The sequence below is a fragment of the Pristis pectinata genome, chromosome 29 (assembly GCF_009764475.1).
Source record: "Pristis pectinata isolate sPriPec2 chromosome 29, sPriPec2.1.pri, whole genome shotgun sequence".
Taxonomy (NCBI): domain Eukaryota; kingdom Metazoa; phylum Chordata; class Chondrichthyes; order Rhinopristiformes; family Pristidae; genus Pristis; species Pristis pectinata.
This window is the reverse complement of record NC_067433.1, coordinates 17,951,815-17,973,170: the sequence shown is the minus strand read 5'-3', so window position 1 is coordinate 17,973,170 and position 21,356 is coordinate 17,951,815. Positions and strand designations below refer to the sequence as shown.

The following is a 21,356-nucleotide window of genomic DNA, read 5'->3' as shown; positions in this document are numbered from 1 at the left end:
AGCGGGTGCAGGGCTCCCCTCCAAGCCGCTCAGTATCCTGACTTGGAAAACTATCGCCAGTCCTTCGGCACCACTGGGAATACATCCTGGCACTCTTTTTCCAACATGCACTGCTGTGGTTCAACAAGGCAGTTAGGAATGAGCAAGAAATGACACTTCTATGTCCTAAGAAAGAGAAAGCTAGATTGAGAACACCCAACAGTTTGTTCCTGTTTAATACAAGAGTGAGTTGAGTGGCTTGGTCGAAGGAAACTTTTGTCTCCCCTTAACTCTGTTTTGAGAAGCAGGAAGTTGGCTGAATACTGTGTCTGAGAACAACCTTCTCTGAGAGGCCCTATGTGCTGGCTGTATTCTACGGATTGGTCAGGGAATGATACATGTGAAAGCCACATCGCTCTCTGCTGCTTTCCGGTGTGCTCCACACTCCCTGCAGCCAAGGGAGTCAACTCGCAGGCAATAGACCAGGGGCAGGAAGGGAGCAACAAAACTGGAAGATTGCTGTGTGGTCCTCTCAGGCAATCGGAATCAGTCCAGGAGGCCACGTACATTCGCACAACTTTATCTTTTGTGTGGTACAATTGCAACCCTAGCCAACATACAGTTCCCGTTAGAAGGCAGGCTGGGAGTTGGTGCACATGGCGCATTTTCCACAGACTCTCAACTCCCTTGGTCTGGTGGGAGGGGAGGGAGGCACATGTTCTCTAGCCTGTTCCAACTTCTGCATAGTTTACATGCTTGGCCTCTGACGATGCCCATTAGCGGGGCCCTGGAGAGAGTACAGAGGTGATCTACTGGGATGTTAGAGAGAGGAGGCGCAGTAATCCAACAGAGAGGTTGGAGAAACTGGGATTGAGATTGGAGCAGAGCAGACCTAATAAAGGTGTCCAAAATTATCAGGAGCAAGTAGAGAAAAATGGTTTCCTCTGGACCATGTCCAAGTGAGAAAGGAAATGAGAAATGTTGTCACAAAAGTGGGTGGTTAATTTATGGACTGTTCTGGTGGTTGATTTATAGATCATAGAACACTACAGCACAGTACAAGCCCTTCGGCCCACAATGTTGTGCCGACATTTTATCCTGCTCTAAGACCTATCTAACCCTTCCCTCCCACATAGCCCCCCATCTCTCTATCATTCATGTGTCTTTCGAAGAGTCTGTTGAATGTCCCTAATGTATCCGCCCCCACAACCTCTGCCGGCAGTGCGTTCCAAGCACCCACCACTCCCTGTGTGGGGGAGAAAAAAACTTACCCCTGACATCCCCCTTATACCTTCCTCCAATCACCTTAAAATCATATCCCCTCATGTTAGCCATTGTCGCCCTGGGAAAAAGTCTCTGACTGTCCACTCGATCTATGCCTCTTATCAGCTTGCACACCTCTATCAAGTCATCTCTCATCCTCCCCCAAAGAGAAAAGCCCTAGCTCACTCAACCTATCCTCATAAGACATGCTCTCCAATCCAGGCAAAAGGAATTTATGGACCATTCCGCCGAAAAAACTGGTGGAATGCAGTTGGATTAGGAAAGTACTGAGGCATGCGCCAAATTGGACAGTTCCTTCAGAGGCAGTGAGAGACTGATGGGCTGAATGGCCTCCTTCAAGTGGCATCCAACCTTCCATTATTCCTGAGCAGCAGTTGCACACTGATAAACAAACTGGTAAGTTTAGGGGACCTCTGAGATGAGGAGCTTCAGTGAGAAGGCAACTGCCATTTCCAACAGTCCTATACTCTGGGGATTGCATTTAGAATTAACATAATGACTTGCAACCTGTCTATGCTGCAAATGCATTCTCGATGCTTAAACTCTCCATGGTGCTCAGTTCCTGGCCTCTGCATTGTTGGGAAGGGTGTGTGTGAGTAGCAGTGATAGTGTTTCCCCTGCTGTTGCTCCCCTCTGGCCAAGGTGGGGGAGTTCTCACATCGCACACCCAAGGGCAGAGGGCTGGTAGGGGCTGTGACACTCTGATGTCACCTGTGGCTGAACTTGGCCCACAGCTGCAAACCTGGGCCCATTTCACAAGAGGAAGATTTCATCAGTCTGAACGTGAATGCACTTCCAAGTCGCGTTAGTCAATGAGTTTGGGCGTATCCTGTCTCTCGAAGGCTGAGTCGAAGCACGGAGAGCAGCCTGCGGTCACAGGGATGTGGGCAGGGTCAGCGTGCTGTGGACTTGTCTCAGAATGGGTGAGGACATGGCTTGGCTTATTTTGGGCTGGATTTGAAGTGTGCCCAGTGCGTTGTCAGATCCGCTTGCTTACTACTTATGACACACAAGGAGGCCATTTGGCCCATTGAGTCTATGTTGATCCCATCAAAGCCATTCACTCTCATTTCTCTGTAACCTATTCTCTCTCATTGCACATGAACTCCTCCCCACCTACCCCCACACCTCCAATTCTCCTACCACTCTTCTACACTAGGGGTCAATTTACAGCAACCAATTAACCTACCGACCTGCACGTCTCTGAGATGTGGGAGGAAACTCTGGGGAAACACACATACACAGAACCTGCAAACTCCACACAGACAGCACCCGTGGTCAGGATTGAACCCGAGTGTCTTATGAGGACTTTGATGTCTCTGGGCCTATTCTCGATGGAGTTCAGAAGGATGAGGGAGGGATCTCATTGAAACCTACTGGATACTGAAAGGCCTGGAGAGGATGTTTCCATCAGTGGGAGAGTCTAGGATCGGAGGGCACAGCCTCAGAATAAAGGGACATACCTTTAGAACTGAGATGAGGAGGAATTTCTTCAGGGTGGTGTATCTGTGGAATTCGTTGCCACCGAGGGCTGTGGAGGCCAAGTCATTGGGTGTGTTTAAGGCAGAGATTGATAGGTTCTTGATTGGTAAGGGGGTTACGGGGAGAAGGTAGGAGAATGGGGTTGAAAAATAATCAGCCATGATTGAATGGCAGAGCAGACTCGATGGGCTGAATGGCCTAATTCTGCTCCTATATCTTATGGTCTAATGGTGAAATCCTTCAGACCCTGTTTATGAGGACACAAGAAATGGGAACAGGAGTCGGCCACACATCCTCACCAGACCCTCCATTCAGTAAGGCCACGGCTGATCTCTTCTCGCTCCCTGTTCCATCATCCCCATAACCCTTGACCCCACTATAGACCAAAAATCTGTCTCTCTGTCTTGCGAATACCTCATGGTTGCCTCCACAATTTCTCGGATGGAGAAGTCCGAAGGTTCACAGCCCTGTGGGAGAAGGAATTCCTCCTCATTTCTGTCTTAAATGCATGATCCTTTAGTCTGAGATCATGCCCCCTTGTTCTAGAAACCTCCACTTGATGTCTAACTTGTCATCCCCACGGCAAATTTTAAAAGGGACTCAGAAAATGAAAATCAGAAGAACTGCAGCTGTTGAAAATCTGAAACATAGTGCTGTGGAAGGAGAACCAAAGTTAATGCCTCAGGATGAAAATTCTTCACAGAAGCTGCCCGACCCGCTGAGTGTTTCCAATATTTTCAGTTTTTTATGGAAGGGGCTCCAAGCCTTAGTCTCCTGGGTAAATCCAGAGTGTACTTTTGAACAACCAGCTCCCAGTGTAAACATTTCCTAATACAACTTCTACTTGGTTTTCAGGTCAGTGAAGCTACAGCAAAGCAGAAACCAAAAGTTGAATTTTGCTTTGGTAAGTGCTTAAATTTAATATAGATAATTAAATGCTAACACTCACCCTTGGGGTCTCTGAAGCATTGTGTTCCAGTATAACTGGCTGTTAGTGCATAGTAGATACAATCTTGATGGCTTAACTCCTTCAGATCCATACAGCTCAGAAGCAAGTCCTTTGGCCCACCATGTCTATGCCAACCATACTGGGAGGAATACATTTAAGATGAGAGGGGGAAAGTTTAAGGGGGATGTGCGGGGCAAGTTTTTTTCACACACAGAGTGGTGGGTGCCTGGAATGGGCTGCCAGGGGCAACAGTGGAGCAGATACAATAGTGGTGTCTAAGAGGCTTTTAGACGCAAGAATATGCAGGGAATCTATCATGTGCAGACAGAAGAGATTTATTTTAACTTGGCATCGTGTTCGGCACAGACATCGTGGGCCGAAGGGCCTGTTCCTGTGCTGTACCATCAAGTTCTGATTTATACCAATCCCATTTTCCAGCACTTGACCCAGTAACCTTCTTTGCCTTGCTGATTCAAGTACTTGTCCAGATGCTTAAACGTGAGTCTTTCTCTCCACCACCCCCTCGGGCAGTGTGTTCCAGGTTCCAACCACCCTCTAGGTGAAAAAAAACCCTTCCTCCAATTCCCCCTAAACTCCTATTCCTCACCTTTACCCTCTGCTCTCTGGTTTTAGACACCTGTACTACAGGGAAAAAGTTTCTTGCTATCTACCTATCTGTGGCTCTCACCATCCTGTACATCTCTGTCAGGTCAGCCCTCAGCCTCCTCAGCTCCAAGGCAAACAAACCCAGTTTATCTAATCTCATATCTGAAAGATTCCATCCCAGGCAACGTTAATCCAGGGATCCCAGCTAATAATGGTGATTCGTTTCAAGTTCCACCCAGCTTCAGGAGAGTTTCAATTCTGTTCATTCAATAAATCTAGAACTATGAATGGTGACCATGAAACTGTTTCTGAAAAGCCATCTCCCTCCCCCTCTGCCTGACCCCCTCTCCTGCCTCTGTGCCACACCCTTGCTCCCTGTTCTGGAAGGAAATTACCATCTTCATTTAGCCCACTCAGCATTTGATTCCAGATCCACAAAGGTGTCATTTCAGGTGTCTGAATTCGCTGGTTCTTGGTCTTTGATGTCCAATATTTGCAAGTAATTCTAAATACTTATAACATGATGACAAACGTATATCCATCCAGAAAGCAAATGCGCAGATCTGCTGTGTATCACATCTCAAAGATCTGTTGGGTTTCAGACAAATTCTGGAGCTTTTAACTCTTTCAGACACACTGTGGGTTGAGGTCTGTGCTAAATTTTTCCCAACCACTTATCCCACTTAACAGGGCTGTGTTGCTGTTGGATTCCCAACTTCAGCAATATTTTCATGAATACTGGCTTTTTGTGAGTGCCCAATTTTTATTTCAGAAATGTCGCTCCCAATGGAATGCTGTAAATGTAAATAAGTGAGAGGATCTGGAAAACCAACATCTAAATTTTACATTCTCCAGCTGGAGGAGAATCAAATTGGCTAAAGATAAAACAGACAAATGGCCTGTTTCTTAATTGGAGTTGTTGGACCCGAATCCGGAGGCCTGGCAAATTAATCACGAGACACGAGTTCGAATCCTATCATGGGCACTGCTGAATTCTAGTTCAAGTAATTGAATAAATCTGGAATGAAAAGCTAGTATCAGTAACTATGACCACAAAACCACTGGATTGTTGGAAAACCATCTGGTTAACTGAGGACATTTACCATCTTTTCCCAATGTGGGCTAGATGTGATTTTTAAACCCACAGTAACATCTCTGTGATGGTCTGACGAGCCAGTGAGTTTGGGGGCAATTAGGGTGGCATCATGGTACAGCTGAAAGAACTCCAGGGACCCAAGTTTGATCCTGACATTGGGTGCTGTCTGTGTGGAGTTTGCACGTTCTCCCTGTGACTCTGTGGATCTCCCCCTGGTGCTTCAGCTCTCCCCCACCCCGCTCCCCCCCCAACAACATCCCAAAGAAGTGCAGGTTTGTAGGTTAATCAGCTACTGTAAATTGCCCCAGATATGTAGGCGAGGGGTAGGATCTGCAGGAGTTGATGGGAATGTTGGGAGAATAAAATGGGATTAATGTAGGATTGCTGTCAATGTGTGGTTGATGGTCCGAAGGGCCTGTTCCCATGCTGTATCTGTCTATACCTATAATGGAAAAGCAGAGTATTGTTTATATGGTGTGGGACTGACGAAGGATGGTGTTCATGGAGTTGACTCCTGGGATGAAGGTGTTGTCTTATAAGGAAAGGTTGGACAGATTGGGCCCACTGGATTGGTTTAGAAGAATGAGAAGTGATTTTATTGGAATGTAAGATTGTGAGGGGCTCGACTGGTCCATGGGGGAGAGGATGTCTGCCTTGTGGGCCGGTCTAGAATGAGGGACAGCGTTTTAGAATGACAGTCAATCATTTAACATGAGGGAGAATTCCTCAGAAGGTCGCAGATCTCTGGAATTCTCCAGATGAGGGAAGAGGAGTAATTTGAATGTATTCGCGAGTGACAGATGTTCAGCTGTGAGGAAGTGGGAGGCTGTGGGGATCAGGTGACGCTGAGGTCGAGATTGGATCGGCTGTGATCTCACTGAGTGGTGGATCGGGGCTGGTGGTGTACACACATACCCCTGCTCCGTGTCGTCCCTGGTCTGGTGGGGTACACACACAGATAAGATAAGATATCTTTATTAGTGACATGTACATTGATACCCACAGTGAAATGCATCTTTTTGCGTAGTGTTCTGGGGGCAGCCCGCAAGTGTCGCCACGCTTCCGGCGCCAACGTAGCATGTCCACAGCTTCCTAACCCGTACGTCTTTGGAATGTGGGAGGAAACCGGAGCACCCGGAGAAAATCCACCCAGACACAGGGAGAACGTACAAACTCCTTACAGACAGTGGCCGGAATTGAACCCGGGTCGCTGGTGCAGTAAAGCGGTACGCTAACCGCTACACTACTGTGCCTGCCCACAAACCCCTGCTCTGTGTCGTCCCAGGCCCACGTCCTGTAACAGTATAAATAAAAATAAGTAAGAATACTTCTTGGACACGACTGGCATAACAGAATATAACCCACGCACAGCTGGGGTAATGGAGTGAGCCACGCACAGCTGGGGTACAGGGTTCCCCGACCTCTCCCGTGTTGCCCTGCTCTGTACGTGGAACTGCAGTACGTTGTCACAAGGAAGAGCTTAAAAATCACATGGGGTATCTCGTTGGGGGGCAGGAGGCTTGTCATCTCCCAGAGAAATCGGTTTCAAGCACCTTCCCGCTAATATGGCAGAACAACAACGCAGGTAAAGCAGGACTTCGGCATGACTGTGTGTAGAAAGAAGGGTAAGGTTGCCTCATGGTGCTGGAGAATGTTGTTTGGTGGTTGGGAAAGAGAGTTGGCCCTTAATCCTGGGCCTAAAAGTGGTCCTGGGAAGTGGCTGAGGCAGGTACATTGACAACGTTTAAAAGACATTTGGGCTGGTATGTGGATAGGAAAGGTTCAGAGGGATATGGACCAAATGTGGCAACTGGGACTAGCTTGGATGGGCATCTTGGTTGGCACGGACCAGTTGGACCGAAAGGCCTGTTTCCGTGCTGATTCGCTCTATGACCCTGATACCTGAGCAGGTGTGGCCGAATCTTTGACACAAGGTGGGTGGACAGTAGGCTAGAGAGGACTGGCAGGATTGGTGGAGATGGAAGGAAACACGAGAAGAGGTAGAGATGAGGTTGATGGAGGGGATCAAAGAAACCACTCGTGCCCCTTGCATCACCACCAACACCCGAGGGTCACCATTGATCAGTAACTCAGCTGGACCAGCCACGCAAATGCCATGGCTTCAAGAGCAGGTCAGACGCTGGGTATCCAGTGGCAAGTGACTCACTTCCTGATGCCCCAAAGTGGGCAGTGGTGGGGAGAGTGCTGGTGCTGGGGGATTAACATGAAGTGTATTATTAACCAGCATGGACACAATGGACTGAAAGGCCTGTTGTGCTATAAATTTCTCTGACTGTTGGATCAACATTTTTACTATTGTGTTACTGAGGTCTAGCATTTCAAGTAACACCAGTAACTGAAATGGTGTGCAGACAACGTAGGCGTTAAGAAGCAACCACAGAAACAGCAAAGGGTGAACGAATACGTTGGCAGGTTGTCAAAGCCAACCCAGCTGTCTCCACCAGTTTGTGTTCTGTGACCTTTCAGCTCGAGTGCAACACAGGTATCAAATATGAGCCAATATCCCCTCCTGATCAAGAAAAGGGAAGTTCAGAACGTTGCACTTACTTGTGACATCCTTTTGCTATGGTTACGCTGAGTTTCAAAGGTCAGGATGGGTTCTCTGTCACCTGCTTCTGGGTCTTGGAGCAGCTGTAAGGTGGGCAGACCCTGCCGTCTGTCCTGATGTGTGTGGTGTACCACCATCTTCTGGACAGGGTGCCTTGTGTCAATCCAACAGGGTGGCCACAAGCCCCGCTTCCTCAACTGTCTGCCAAGTTAAACACATCTCTGCCACTGGCTCGCAGACTCCCCTCGTCAACCCAACCCCTTCTCAATGCTTGGTTTAAGATCCACAGCGCGGCAGGCTGTGTGCTTTTTACACAGCCCTGACTATGTCAGAGTTGCAGGCTGGCTGGGTGTCACTCCTGTGCGGAAAGAATGCTCCCAGAGACTGGAAACGATGTGTGCAGGAAGCAGTTAAGGAGATTCGGTGTGTCACCCAACACGCTAACAAACTTCTATAGATGTACTGTTGAAAGTATTCTGACTGGTTGCATCATGGTCTGGGATGGCAATTTGAATGCACAGGAACATAAGAAGCTGCAGGGAGTAGTGGGCTCTGCCCAATACATCACAGGTACATCCCTCCCCACCATCGGTAGTATCTACAGGAGGGGCTGCCTCAAGAAGGCAACATCTATCATCAAAGATCCCCACCATCTGGGCCGTGCCATCTTCTCACAGCTACCATTGGGCAGGAGGTACAGAAGCCTGAAGTCCCACACCACCAGGTACAGGAACAGCTACTTCCCTTCAACCATTCGGTTCTTGAACCGACCTGCACACCCCCAGTCAGCTCAGTATAGCAACACTATGACCACTTTGCACTGCAATGGACTGTTGTTTTTGTTCTAATTGTGTTCTTTCTTGTATAATTTTGCATAATTTATGTTTGTTTTTCTTGTGAATGTTGTGTATCTGCTGCTATGTGCCTGTGATGTCTTGCACCTTTCTACACATGTACTTGTGCATATGACAATAAACTTTGACTCTGACGTGCATTCCAATCTGTGAGCGGTCCTCACAGTGCCAGGGGTGGTGTCCTGCCACTGGAGGGGATGATGTAATGTGTGTATAGTGTAATGGGAGGGGGGTGTAATCTGTCCCTTTAAGGTGCTCCCAGTTTGCAAGTTTCTGGCGTCTTGGGAGTTGTGTGTTTTTGTCTCTTTATGTTAAATTTGGTGGGTGGCGGAGGTAGGCAAGTTGGGTTCCATTGTACCTTGACGTATTTCATACATGGTCTTGTGAGGATTGCAAACTAATCTAAAGAATAGATGGGGAGGAGCGGTTCAGGGCAGGCATCAGGAGCAGAGTGAGGGGAGGCTGTACAGACAGTGTGACCGACAGAAGGTCAGGTGGGCCCAGATTACTGCTGTGGTTGGAAACACGTCATCGGCTGCATGCACTCGATGTGTGACATCACATCTCATGAGGTATTCTGATTCCAAAAGTTGGATCTGTTGATACCAATGGAGTTTAAAATCAGTGCAACACATGCACACTGTTATGTGTTTAGCACATGCTACTAACACTTCATTTCTCTCTCTGTGAGTACCAAATCAAGATTATTGAACACAAGATCTCCATCACTCATAGCAATGAAAATTTGGTCGTCTCCTCTCTTGCAACACCTGAGTCTGGTCCAGTCTCACTGCTCTTGATATGCTTGTGAGATGGTTCCTTGGACTATCCCTTGGGGTTGAGGGTGACTTCATTCCACACTGGTTCTGAAATGGATGCTGAGGCCAACATGAGATGTGTAGATCTGACCCAAGTGGGGCAGGAGGTGCTTGATGGGGCAGGTGGGGTGAGTAATTTGGGAGATGACATGCTCCTTGCACTGTGTTGTGGTGAAGGGCTTGAGATTCTCTGCTCCATCCTGAATGCTGCTGCTTCTCTTTTGGTCGGTCACTAGCCCGGGGAGTCAGTGAGGTGTTCCACTTTTTCATGGAGGTTTTGAGAATGTCCCTGAATCGATTCCTCTGATCGCGGGCAGTCCCTTGCCGTGACGGAGCCTGGAGCAGAGTGCCTGTTGCAGGGGTCTGGTGTCAGGCAAGTGGCCTGCCCAATGGACTGCGGTCTCAACAACTGGGGGTGTTGGCCGGGTAGATGGTTTGACTTTCTCTTGCTGGTGATGGTCATTGTCTGGCACTTAGGGTGCAAACGTTACTTGTCACTTACCAGTGCATGCCTGAATGTTTTGGTTTTGCTGCAAGCAGCCACGGGTTGATTTATCTGTTGAGGAGTTGGGAGTGGAATTCAACATTTTGCGGTTATCATCAAACATTCACACTTCCTTATGGTGGGAGGAAGGTCTTTTTTTTAAACACAAATATTTTGTACTTTGTTATTTCATTTTTCATTTATTACCCACAGAGTTGCTGTCTGGTTTATTTAAGAGTCAACCACTTTGGTGGGTCAGGAGTCACATATATAGGGCAGACTAAGGAAGAGTGACAGATTAACTCCCCTGAAGAGCATAAGTGAACCAGATGGGGTTTTTACAACATCCCAGGACTCTGTGGCCATTGTTATTAAGATTGGAGTCATAGAGGTTTACGGCAGAGTAGTATCCCATTGACCCACCACGTTCATGCCAACCTTATTGCCCATCTACACTTGCCCACGTTGGGACAGAATCCTACTCCAGGCCTAGTGTCTGTCGAAATGCCTCTTTTTTTTAATATATATATATATATAATGAAATTTCAGATTATTAACTGGAATTTAAGATCCATATTTGCCCTGGTGAGTTGGAACTCGGATCTCTGGATTGTTAGTCCAGGATTCTAGTTTCGCCAATGCACCACCACTGTACAGTGCCGTGAATAATTCCCGGAGTCATGTCGTGGGGCTGGGATAATTGACCTCCAACAGCTGCAACCATCTTCCTTTGTACAAGGGTTAACTCTAACCATTGGTGCTCATTGACTTTGGTCAAGTGACATCAAGTCACCTCACTTCTGGGATTCAGCTGCTGGGACCAAGGCCGTGATGGGGTCTGGAGAGAGACCCAAGCTGGGCCTTGGTGAGCAGGGTATTGAGTAGATGCCACGAGATGACTCTGTTGACAGCTCCATTCAATCTTCTGGGATGCTTTAGAGGATAGCGGATCTCCAATCAGCTCTGTTAAACCAACCAAGCCTCCCCGGTGGAACTGATGTACAGTATAATAGAGAGCACGTGGAGACAACAAGAGATTGCAGATGCTGGAAGAACTCAGATGAAGGGTCTCGACTTGAAAGGTGGACTGTCCATCTCCTTCCATAGATGCTGCCTGACCTGCTGAGTTCCTCCAGCATCTTGTTTGTTGCTGGCATGGAGCACAACCTGGATCCTCCAGCAACCCACAAAATGGGTTTGAAAACCACAGCCATCTGCTTTCTCAGCAGATTATGATCCAATTTGTCTAACAAAGCCATTTCTACTTTGATTGCAGTTATAAACTCAGCCAAGCGTCCCTACTTCCTTCAGGCCAATGACAGGAAGGATCTGCTCGACTGGGTGGAAGCCTTGAATAAGTCCTGCAAGATTACGGTACGTGTTACTTCCAACCTCCCTTCCACGTTGAGGTCCCACACCTGGCTGGCCCCTGTGTGGTTGCACTGGAACGAGGGTGCGCACCCCTCCCCAGTGGGAGAAGTGTTCCTTCACCCCCACCGACCCAACCTACAGGCCCAGAGCAGTATGCAGCTCTCCCTCCAAAGAGTGGAGGGGACAGGAGAAGGCCACTCTGCCCTTTGAGACTACCTCACTGATCAGTTGGACTGTGACCATTCCGTACCTTCTCTCCACTTTCCTGCCTTCCCTCCTGGTCCCTCAATCCCACCCCATCCCCTCAACCAATGTAAAATCTGCCCGGAGTGCGAATGGCAGTGGTGTCCCTTCCCCGGGTTTCTTGCCACCTGTCCAATCTCACCAACGCTCAAATGAGCTGCTTCAGAATAGGAACCAGCAACAGGCCGGTGGGGGGAAGGGGCAAGGGAGAGTGGGGGAGAGGGGAAAATTGGGGGGAGGTGTGGAGAGAAAGGGAGAGCGGGGAAGGCAGGGGAAGTGTGGGATCAGGGGAGAATAGGGAGGCGGGAGTGGGTGAGTGGGGGCGGGAGACGAGTTGGGATGGCACAGAGTGGGCGGGTGGGGGGGAGTCCAGAGGTTTGCTTTTCAGGTGTGGCTGCTTTTCACCACGAGTCAGGACGTCATGTTAGGACAGCTGGAACGGGGGTGGAGGGGAGACAGTGTAGACACGCCACTGGGAGACCATCTCACCCCACCACCCCCCCCCCCCCCCACCTCAGACCACGGCCGGCAGCTGTTCCAGAACATCTGTATCAAGGGACGAGCCTGTGATGCAGCCCCTGACGTAACACACGGACGCTGCAAGAGCAGCAAGAATTAAGGAAAGCAGAGTGGTTCCTGGCAGCCTTCTCTACTCACGTATGAGCTCAGTCAGAGCAAGAATAAGTCATTCAGCCTCTCAAACCTGCCGTGCCATTTAGTAAGGTCATAGCCGATCTGATTGTAATCTCAGCTGTGTTATTTTGCACTGACAGTGACCTTTCACCCTCTTATCAAAAATCGATGCACCTCCACCTTCAAAACATTCAGACTTTCCGCCCTCAGCAAAAATTTGCCTCAATTCTGTCTTGAATTAGTTAACCAAGACCCCTCATTTGAGGTTCTCCAACAAAAGGGAGCATTCTCTCCACATCCACCTGAAGAGGGAAGCAGAGACCCCTCAGCAGTGTTTCAATCAGGCCCCCTCTCCCTCTTCTAAATACCAGTGGATACAAGTGTAGTCTGACCAACCTTTCCTGATGAGAAGCCTGCCCATTCTGGGAATGGTATCCAGGTGTTGGTGACCCAGAGTCTGGGATACAGCAGTCAGCTTTAAACAATCAAACTGCCTTAAAAATTCTGATAGGTCATCAGCCTGAAATGTTCCTTCTCCGCAGATGCTGCCTAACCTGCTGAGTACTTGCAGCATTTTCTGTTTGTATTTAAAAATGCATTGCTAACTAATGCAAAAATAATAAGTGTAAGTAAATTAAGGATTTGGCGGTTACACGGACAGTTTCTCATCCTTCTGTATCAAATGTTCATTTATGGTTTTGGAGTTAGTTGTAAGCCTCGGATCTGCCAGTTTCGGGCTGGGGTGTGGGGTGAGAGGAGTGGGACGGGGGGCAGCGGCGCGTGGGGCTAATCCTTTGTTTCCATGATACTGGGTGGGAGGGGAGGAGTTGCAGATCTCTGCGGCACTGACGGGTGGTGAGGTTTGGCAGGACTGAGAGGGAACTGGGGTGGGGGGGGCGCGTGGGTTCCTGTTTCGGTGACGAAATGGGGAGGTGGGAGGGGTGGGGTAGTAAGGAGGCAGACTCAAGCACCCCCCAAGTAAAACCAATAAACCATAGGTGTAACAAGCCCTCAAGTCCAGGCTGACGCACTGGTGCAGTACTGAGAGAGATTTGCATTGTCAGAGGGGCTGGCCTTCGGACTAACCATTAACCCAAGGCCTTGACTGCAGCCCTGGGTAGATATAAAAGGTCCCAAGGAACGGTTCCAAAGGCAAGTTCTCTCCAGGGTCCTTCCCAGCACTTACCCCTCGTTAATGTTTACCAAAAAGCTGACGATCCGGTCAGTATCACGTCATTTTTTTTGGGAGCTTGCTGTGCATATGCACTAGCTGCTGTATAGCTACATTATAGCGGCAACTCAGAGAATCATTGTACCCTGAGCTGCTGCCCCTTGTGTGCAGCCAAACTCTGTGGTCTCTTTAGCTCAGGTCAGCCTGGGCAGCATTAGCGAGCTATTTCATGTTCAGGAAATGGCTTCATATTCTTACACCCTACGGTTTCCTGCTGTCATACATGGCCTTTGCTCTGAACTGTGCTTGGTGCATGTTTGAAAAGAAAAAAATGTCTCAACCCCCACCTCACCCCAGTTATCAATCTCTCTGTTCCCTTCACAGAAAGCATTGGTACATTCTGGTGTGCATTAACTTCACAGTAATTAGATCAAAGGACTTATCAGGAGTGGGCAAATCAGTAAATAACCGTGGCTGGGTGATTTGTGGAGTGGTGAACAGGACATTCTCCCATGTGAGACAGCAGGTTACACAACACCGAACATAACTGCAAAATGTCTTGAGACATGCTGTGATATCAGATTGAAAGGCTGATGCCACGCGCTATCAGGGAGATGACCAAATGCTCTTCTTGAGGTTTGGTTTAATGGAACGTCTTTAAGGTGGGGAGAGAGGTGGGATAGTTTTAGCAGTTATTGGCTAAGCTCTCAAGAGTGGAGCATGGAAATTCAGGAAACGAGTCCAGAATTGGAGGAATGCAGGGATCTTGTGTTGGGGGGACTTTGGGTGTGGTGTAGTGTGGTTACAGGACTGGAGGGGGCTTTGGGGATAGGGAGGTGTAAGACTGTGGAGGGGTTTTAAAAATTGGAAGCTGATGTAGGTCAGCTGGAGCGGCAGGGGTAACAACTTGGTGTGGGTTAGGACCTGGGCAGCAGAGCTTTGAGGGTGCTGGCGTTCATAAGACGCAGGAGACCTTCGGCTGAAGAAATGACTGAGGGCTTCAAGAACTGAGCCAGAGTTGGCTGATGTCATGAAGCTGGAAATGGAGATCAGCCTCCCGACACCCCACATCTGACCTCTCTGAGCACGCCCGACACCCTGGCTGATGAAATGCCAGGCTGCGGGTGACCTTTGCCCTCTAGCGGTGAAGGGGGTGGGTGAAGGTGTGTCTTGATAAGTTTCCTCTCTTATGTTGGCAGGTGCCAAAGGGCAAAATCAATGACCCTCAGCCGAGCGCCGAAATTAATAAACCTCCAGCGGAAGCCCAGACTGGGCGGAAACAGATCCCCTACAAGACTGAAATCATTGGTGGGGTTGTAGTGCAAACACCCATCACCCAGGTGAGAGAAACTCTCTCCCCCAGAAGCCCTCCTTGCCTCTTACCACCAGCCCCCATTTCCCCTCCACCTCCCCCCCCCACCTCACTTTTAAATGCATTCTTGCCCTGGAGACTTTTTTATGGATTAGAAAACTATTTTTTCACCAACAAATTAAATTTACGTTGTCCCTTTAACAGGGCGGAGGTGACGCCATGGTGGCTTCAGAGAGGGAGGAAAATGGGAGGAGAGGAGAAAAGGAGAGCATAGAAGTGACATCCAAAGTTTTTGGCAAAGGGATGAGCTTAAAAGAGAAAGAAAATGTTCTTCTCTGTCACCCCTTCTCCATAGAGATTGTGAACCGACAGTGTCACTGTTGTTGAAGTAGGAAGAGTTGCGGCTGACTTTGCACGGCAAGCTCCCACAAGCAACAACATTGATTAACGGATGAGTAAGACCAGGAGAGCTCCGAGAGGGACAAGAACCCAGAGCTTTGGATCACTGATCCGGAGACGCGAGTTCTAATCCCGCCACAGAAATACAAGTATTTAGATGGATCTGGAATGAAAGAAAAAGCCAGAAACCAGAATCAGATTGTTGTTAAAACCCTATCTGGTTCACTTAATTCCTTCAGAGGCAGAAATCTTCCACCTATATCCAGTCCGGTCTGTGTGTGACTCCAGGCGTACCATCGTGGTTTACTCTTATCTGACTCTCGGTTCACGGCCAGCTAGGAATGGGCAGTAAATGCTGGCGTTGCTTAGCATTGCCCATGTCCCATAAATGAATAAATATAACGATCCTTTACATCTGCCTGGACAGGGAGCGTAGCACCCCCTCAGTACCGTGTAAAGCGCTGGCCTAGTATTTGTGCTCGAATCTTTGTAACGGGGCATGACCCCAACCATTCTGACTCGGAGGTGGGTATTCCATCGATTAGGCACAGCTGAGCGCTGAGGAGGGAGGTGGAGGGTTGGAGTGGAGGGAGGTTATGAAGGGAATTACTCAAAGTAGAATCTACAAAGGTTGGGCCAAAGGGACGGGGGTGTGCGCAAGGATTCAGAGACTGGATGGCTTTGAGTGTCGTGTGGGACTCTGAGGTTACAGAGAAAGTGTTGCTTGAAGCTGTGGTGAGAATTAGTCCAATGTGAGGTAACTGTAATTGGTTTATTATTGTCGCATGTACCGAGATGCAGTGAAGAGCCTTTGTTTGCTTGCCATCCAGACAGATCACTCCTTATGTCAGTAGTACAAAAGGGGGTAAAAAAATAGCAATGCAGAATATACTGTACATTTAAAGAGAAAGAAGTACAGCTACAGGTAGACGAGGGTCATGAGGAGGTAGATCGGAGAGCAGGAGTTCATCTTTAGCATATGAGAGGTCAGTTTAAGAGTCTAATAACAGCAGAATAGGAAGCTGTGCTTGAGCCGGATACAGCTAGAAAGTGGGTGTTGCTTGTCCACTCTGGCTCCTGTGTTGTCCCAACAGCCCAGGAGCTGGATAGGTCCCTCTGTCCCAGAGTAAACTTGGAGTCGATTTGGCCTTTGACTTGCACCTAGGGGCCGCCTCAGTCCTGTGACAGGCCCGGGGTTTGCAGCACAAAAGTTCTTCAGACCAGCAGCACTAGAAATGCATGCATGCCTTTCTCGCAACTCATTGAACCAGATTGCTAATCCTGTAGATTTGCATACAGTGATAAGCAAGTGTGAAATGTATGCCCTAGCCCTGTACCTAAAAGTATATGCAAATTTTACTCAAATGCCTTTGGGCACATTCACATGAAATTCTTCCAAGTTTTGTGTCTGAAAATAGAGAACCAGTATCCTTACTAACCTTGCATGTTGGCCATTTAGCCGCTAGATGATTAAAGGGAAGGTCCTTCGAAGTCAAAACCCTTTTCCTTGACATGGTAAATTCCATTTTAAAGTATAATAAGGGCTCGTGCAACTCACTTTGCAATCCAATCCACTTTGACTGGGATTGGGTTAGAATGTCATTCATTGGGAGTCCGTTTGATCAATGCTTAACAGGAGGCTTCAGTGACAATATTATATGGCATCTTTAACATATCCAGGAGGTTCCCAGGAGAGTTTTCAATCCAAAGGTTTGGTCATCTGAAAGGAAGAAAGAGGTAGAGGGGAAGAAGCTTGAAGGCTTTCACAACAGAAGACACACCATCAGTGGTGGAGCCAGTAAGTTCAGGGAAAAGAACTGAAATTAAGGATACCGGGTGATTGGTATTGGTTTATTATTGTCACTCGTACCGAGGTACAGTGAAAAACTTGTCTTGCACACCGATCGTACAGGTCAATTCATTACACAGTGCAGTTACATTGAGTTAGTGCAGAGTGCATTGAGGTAGTACAGGTAAAAACAATAACAGTACAAAGTGTCACAGCTACAGAGGAGGTGCAGTGCAGGTAGACAATAAGGTGCAAGGTCACAACAAGGTGTTTACGGAGAAAGGGGAGAACAGGATCGTAGCCATAACTTTACTGCTCAACCAGGAGACTTCAGCAAGCATCAGAGTGATGGGTTATTGTGTGTGTCAGGACACAGGCAGTGGAATTTTGGATAACCTCAGGTTTACAGGGTATTATGTTTATTTTGTCCTGTAAGTTATGTATAATTTGCTAATTTAAGTTTGTCATGTGTGTAATGTACTGTGCTGCTGCTGAAAAATCCCCTAATTTTCATGGCATTTGTACCCTGGGTATGTATGCCCATGACGATAATCTTGAACTAGACAAGTAGCTCATTGGAGAAAATTCCAGAGATAACGAAGGCGTGGATGAAGGTTTCAGCAGCAGGTGGATGAGGTAACAGAGGCCTTAGTGATGGGGTCAGATACAACACCATGTTTGCAAACAGTTTGGATCAGGCAATTTTAAACCAGACTTCTCAGTACACTGGGCTTCACGTGACAGGAAGCAGACATTAGAACTGTATACAGAGAGGCGGAAGGTGAGACGGTTATACTTTAGAGCATTGACCGAAAGTGATAGATGGTTATTTTTGTAATATGACGCAGTAGGAGAGCATACAGCAAGAAAAGATGACTGTGTGCATGTCATGTGAGAGCCAACTGTAAGGTTCTTATCCCACATGAAGCGGGACAGTTAACACTAGTTTGTAAAACAATCTCAGCAAACAGTTCATCTTATTAACACATTTTAAGTGCCTATAAGCACATGAAGGTAGGAAATCAGTGTTGTCTAGCCCTGTGTAACTGCTCCAACACCCAATGGCATCTGATATTGTCCTCAACACTGACCTGCCCAATTCCCTTCATCCCGAATCCTTAACCCTTGACTTCTCCGGAGCTGAAGTAAGATAAAATTTCTTTATTAGTCACAAGTACATCAAAACACACAGTGAAATACATCTTTTTGCATAGTGTTCTGGGGGCAGCCCGCAAGTGTCGCCACGCTTCCGGCGCCAACATAGCATGCCCACAACTTCCTAACCCATACGTCTTTTGGAACATGGGAGGAAACCGGAGCACCCGGAGGAAACCCACGCGGTCACGGGGAGAACGGACAAATTCCTTACAGACAGTGGGAATTGAATCCCGGTCGCTGGTGCTGTAAAGCATTACACTAACCGCTACACTACCGTGCCTGCCTGACGTATCTATCTCAGACTCGAATATATTCAATGACTCAGCTGCCACAGATCTTGGGGTGGAGAATTTGGAGTTGGAAAGGAGAAGTTGCTTCTCCTCACGTGGGAGGGTAATGAAGGAGTTACTAGACTAGCAACTAGAGATTGTCCAGATAGGCACCCTGGGGAGTCTCTCCTGATGCCCTGGCTAAAACTTGTCCTTATATAAGGTACAGATAAGATAGATGGTCACAGTCTTTTCCCCAGGGTAGGGGAGTCTAAAACTAGAGGGCAGAGGTTTAAGGTGAGAGGAGAAAGATTTAAAGGGGACCTGAGGGGCAAGTTTTTTCACACAGAGGGTGGTGGGTGTATGGAATGAGCTGCCAGAGGAAGTGGTAGAGGCAACGTTTAAAAGACATTTGAGCGGGTGCATGGATGGGAAAGGCTTAGAGGGATATGGGCCAAACACAGGCAAATGGGACTAGCTCAGCAAGGCACCTTGGTTGGCATTCACAAGTTGGGCTGAAGGGCCTTTTTCTGTGCTGGATAACTCTGATTTTATAATCAAGATTTCTGAAGCACATGGTCTGTCGTGAGGTTTCCGATTGTGGGAGCTTGCTGTGTGCACATTGACTACTGGATTTACTGGAATGTCCTGGGGTTGTATAGGGTGCTATAGAAATGAAGTTTTTGTTGTTCTGCAGAGGGTTGTTTGACAGCGACGGGTCAGGCCTCAGCAGTGGGGCCTTGGCTCGCTATAGAGCACTTGGATCTGGGGTTGAACACGAACACTCCTCATACGTGGATGGTACAAAAGTGGGAGGGGTTTCAGGAAGAAGTGAAAACTCTCTATCCACCAACCCCATTCTCTGTTTAAAGTTCTCGTCCCAGGGTACTAAGTCAAGGAAAACCCCAGTGCGAGTGGAGAGGGTGTCTTGAGACTGAAGGAGGTGAGAGTAGGGGAGAGGATGACCACAACAGGAATTTCCACGCAGAGCCAGGGAAAGTTGGGGCTTGGGCTGTAAAGAGAGCGGCGAGGAGACCTCCCCCAAGGTTGCAACGTGAAAGCTTGGGGGTGTCAGGGGAGGTACATTGAGGGAAGGAAATGCAGGCGGCTTGGGTGAGTTGAGCCTCAGATCTTGGCCATGTGTTCGACGGATTGTGTAAGTGGTCACGGGAGTCTGGGTGTGGAGACCCTGGTCCGGATGGACAATGATGTCTCAGTGCAGTGAGCAAGGACAGACAGAGCAGGAAACTACAGTGAGGGAGTGGCCAGTGGTTGTTAACGGGCTGCGGGTCGCTGCAGTGCCCGGGAGCTCGACTGTTGCAAGGATTTTGCCCAGAACATGGACCTTTAATTTGACCGCCACTGGTCGTTTACACATTTCAGATCTTCTTACAACATAGGAGGAGGCCATTTGATCTATTGAGTCTATGTTGGCCCTCAGACCCAAACCCATCACTTCCATTCCCCAACTTATTTCCCTGTAACCCTATTCTCTCTCATCTTTCCAATTAAGTCCCCCCCCCCCCCCCATTCACCTGAAATCCACCTACGTACTGGGGGCAATTTACAGTGGCCAATTAACTTAATGACCTGCACTTGTCTGGGATGTGGGAGGAAACTGGAGCACCTGGGGGAAATCCATGCAGTCACAGGGAGAACATGCAAACTCCACACAGACAGCACCTGAGGTCAGGATTGAACCCAGAACGCCAGGGCTGAGAGGCAGTGGCACTACCCGCTGCACCAGTGTGCCACCCCTCTCCCCTCCCCCATATCAGCACATTGAGTTTTTCTGAGCACGTTTACATCTGTAATCTTCCACGCTCAGGCTGTGGGGTTGGGAACCCCGTGTGGGTGGCTGATGTGAGCCTCAATGGGACCTCTTGCTTCTTTCGAGCACTGGTGTTATATTAATTCTCAGGATATGCCACTACTGGAAAGATCACTGCTTGGGCTGCCCTCGAACTGAGTGCTTACTGGGCCATTTAAGGGGGCAGTCAACAATCACCCACACCTCTGTGGGTCTGGAGTCACATACAGGCCAAACTAGGTGCGGCCAGCAGATTTCCTCTCCTGAAGGCCATTCATGAATTTCAGGAGCTTGTACAACAGGCCAGTAGTCTCACTATTACTGAGACTAGGTTTTGTTTTAATTCCAGATTGATCAAATTAATGAAGTTTAATTTCCTCTAGCTGCCTCCTGTTATTTAATCCTAGATTGCTAATCCAGTAGTGGCTACATAAAGGCCTCACGTGTGCCATGTGATTGGAGCCACAAGAGACTGCAGATGCTGGAATCAGGAGCAACACATAAGATGCTGGAGGAACTCGGGGTCAGGCAGCATCTGTGGAGGGAGATGGACAGTCGACCTGCTGAGTTCCTCCAGCATCTTGTGTGTGGGTCCACAGCTTTGTTGCCCTCACCACCAACTCTTCCCTTGTCACTAAGCAGTACACTCTTAAGGGCGAGACCCTTAACAGTGTTGAAGAGCAGAGAGACCTTGGGGCGCAAGTCCGTGGCTCACTGAAAGCAGCTGCACGGGTAGGCAGGCTGGTTAAGAAGGCTTATGGAATGCTTGCTTTCATTAATCGGGGTACTGAGTACAGGAGTCAAGAAGTTATGATGCATCTCTATAGAACTCTGGTTAGGCCGCATTTAGAGTATTGCGTGCAATTCTGGTCACCTCACTATAGGAAGGATGTCGAGGCTTTAGAGAGGGTATAGAGGAGGTTTTCTAGGATGCTGCCTGGATTAGCGGGCATGTGCTATCAGGAGAGGCTGGACAAACTTGGGCTATTTTCTCTGGAGCGGCAGAGGCTGAGGGATGATCTGTTGGAAGTGTATAAGATTATGAGGGGCATAGATAGGGTGGACAAGAAATATCTTTTT

At 48.3% G+C, this 21,356-nt stretch overlaps 1 protein-coding gene across 6 annotated transcripts in view; it reads left to right on the top strand.

Moving 5' to 3' along the window:
* The window catches only part of LOC127584389 (pleckstrin homology domain-containing family A member 2-like), a 100,277-nt gene that overhangs the window by 49,999 nt on the left and 28,922 nt on the right, over window positions 1–21,356 (top strand). For 5 of the 6 annotated variants that reach the window (XM_052041169.1, XM_052041170.1, XM_052041171.1 and 2 more), the window contains exons 4-6: window positions 3,601–3,649; window positions 11,398–11,495; window positions 14,739–14,879. In XM_052041169.1, coding sequence (XP_051897129.1) covers window positions 3,601–3,649; window positions 11,398–11,495; window positions 14,739–14,879 — 288 coding nt within the window. The remainder of the gene's footprint in view (window positions 1–3,600; window positions 3,650–11,397; window positions 11,496–14,738; window positions 14,880–21,356) is intronic. The other variant, XM_052041174.1, reaches the window with a different exon arrangement.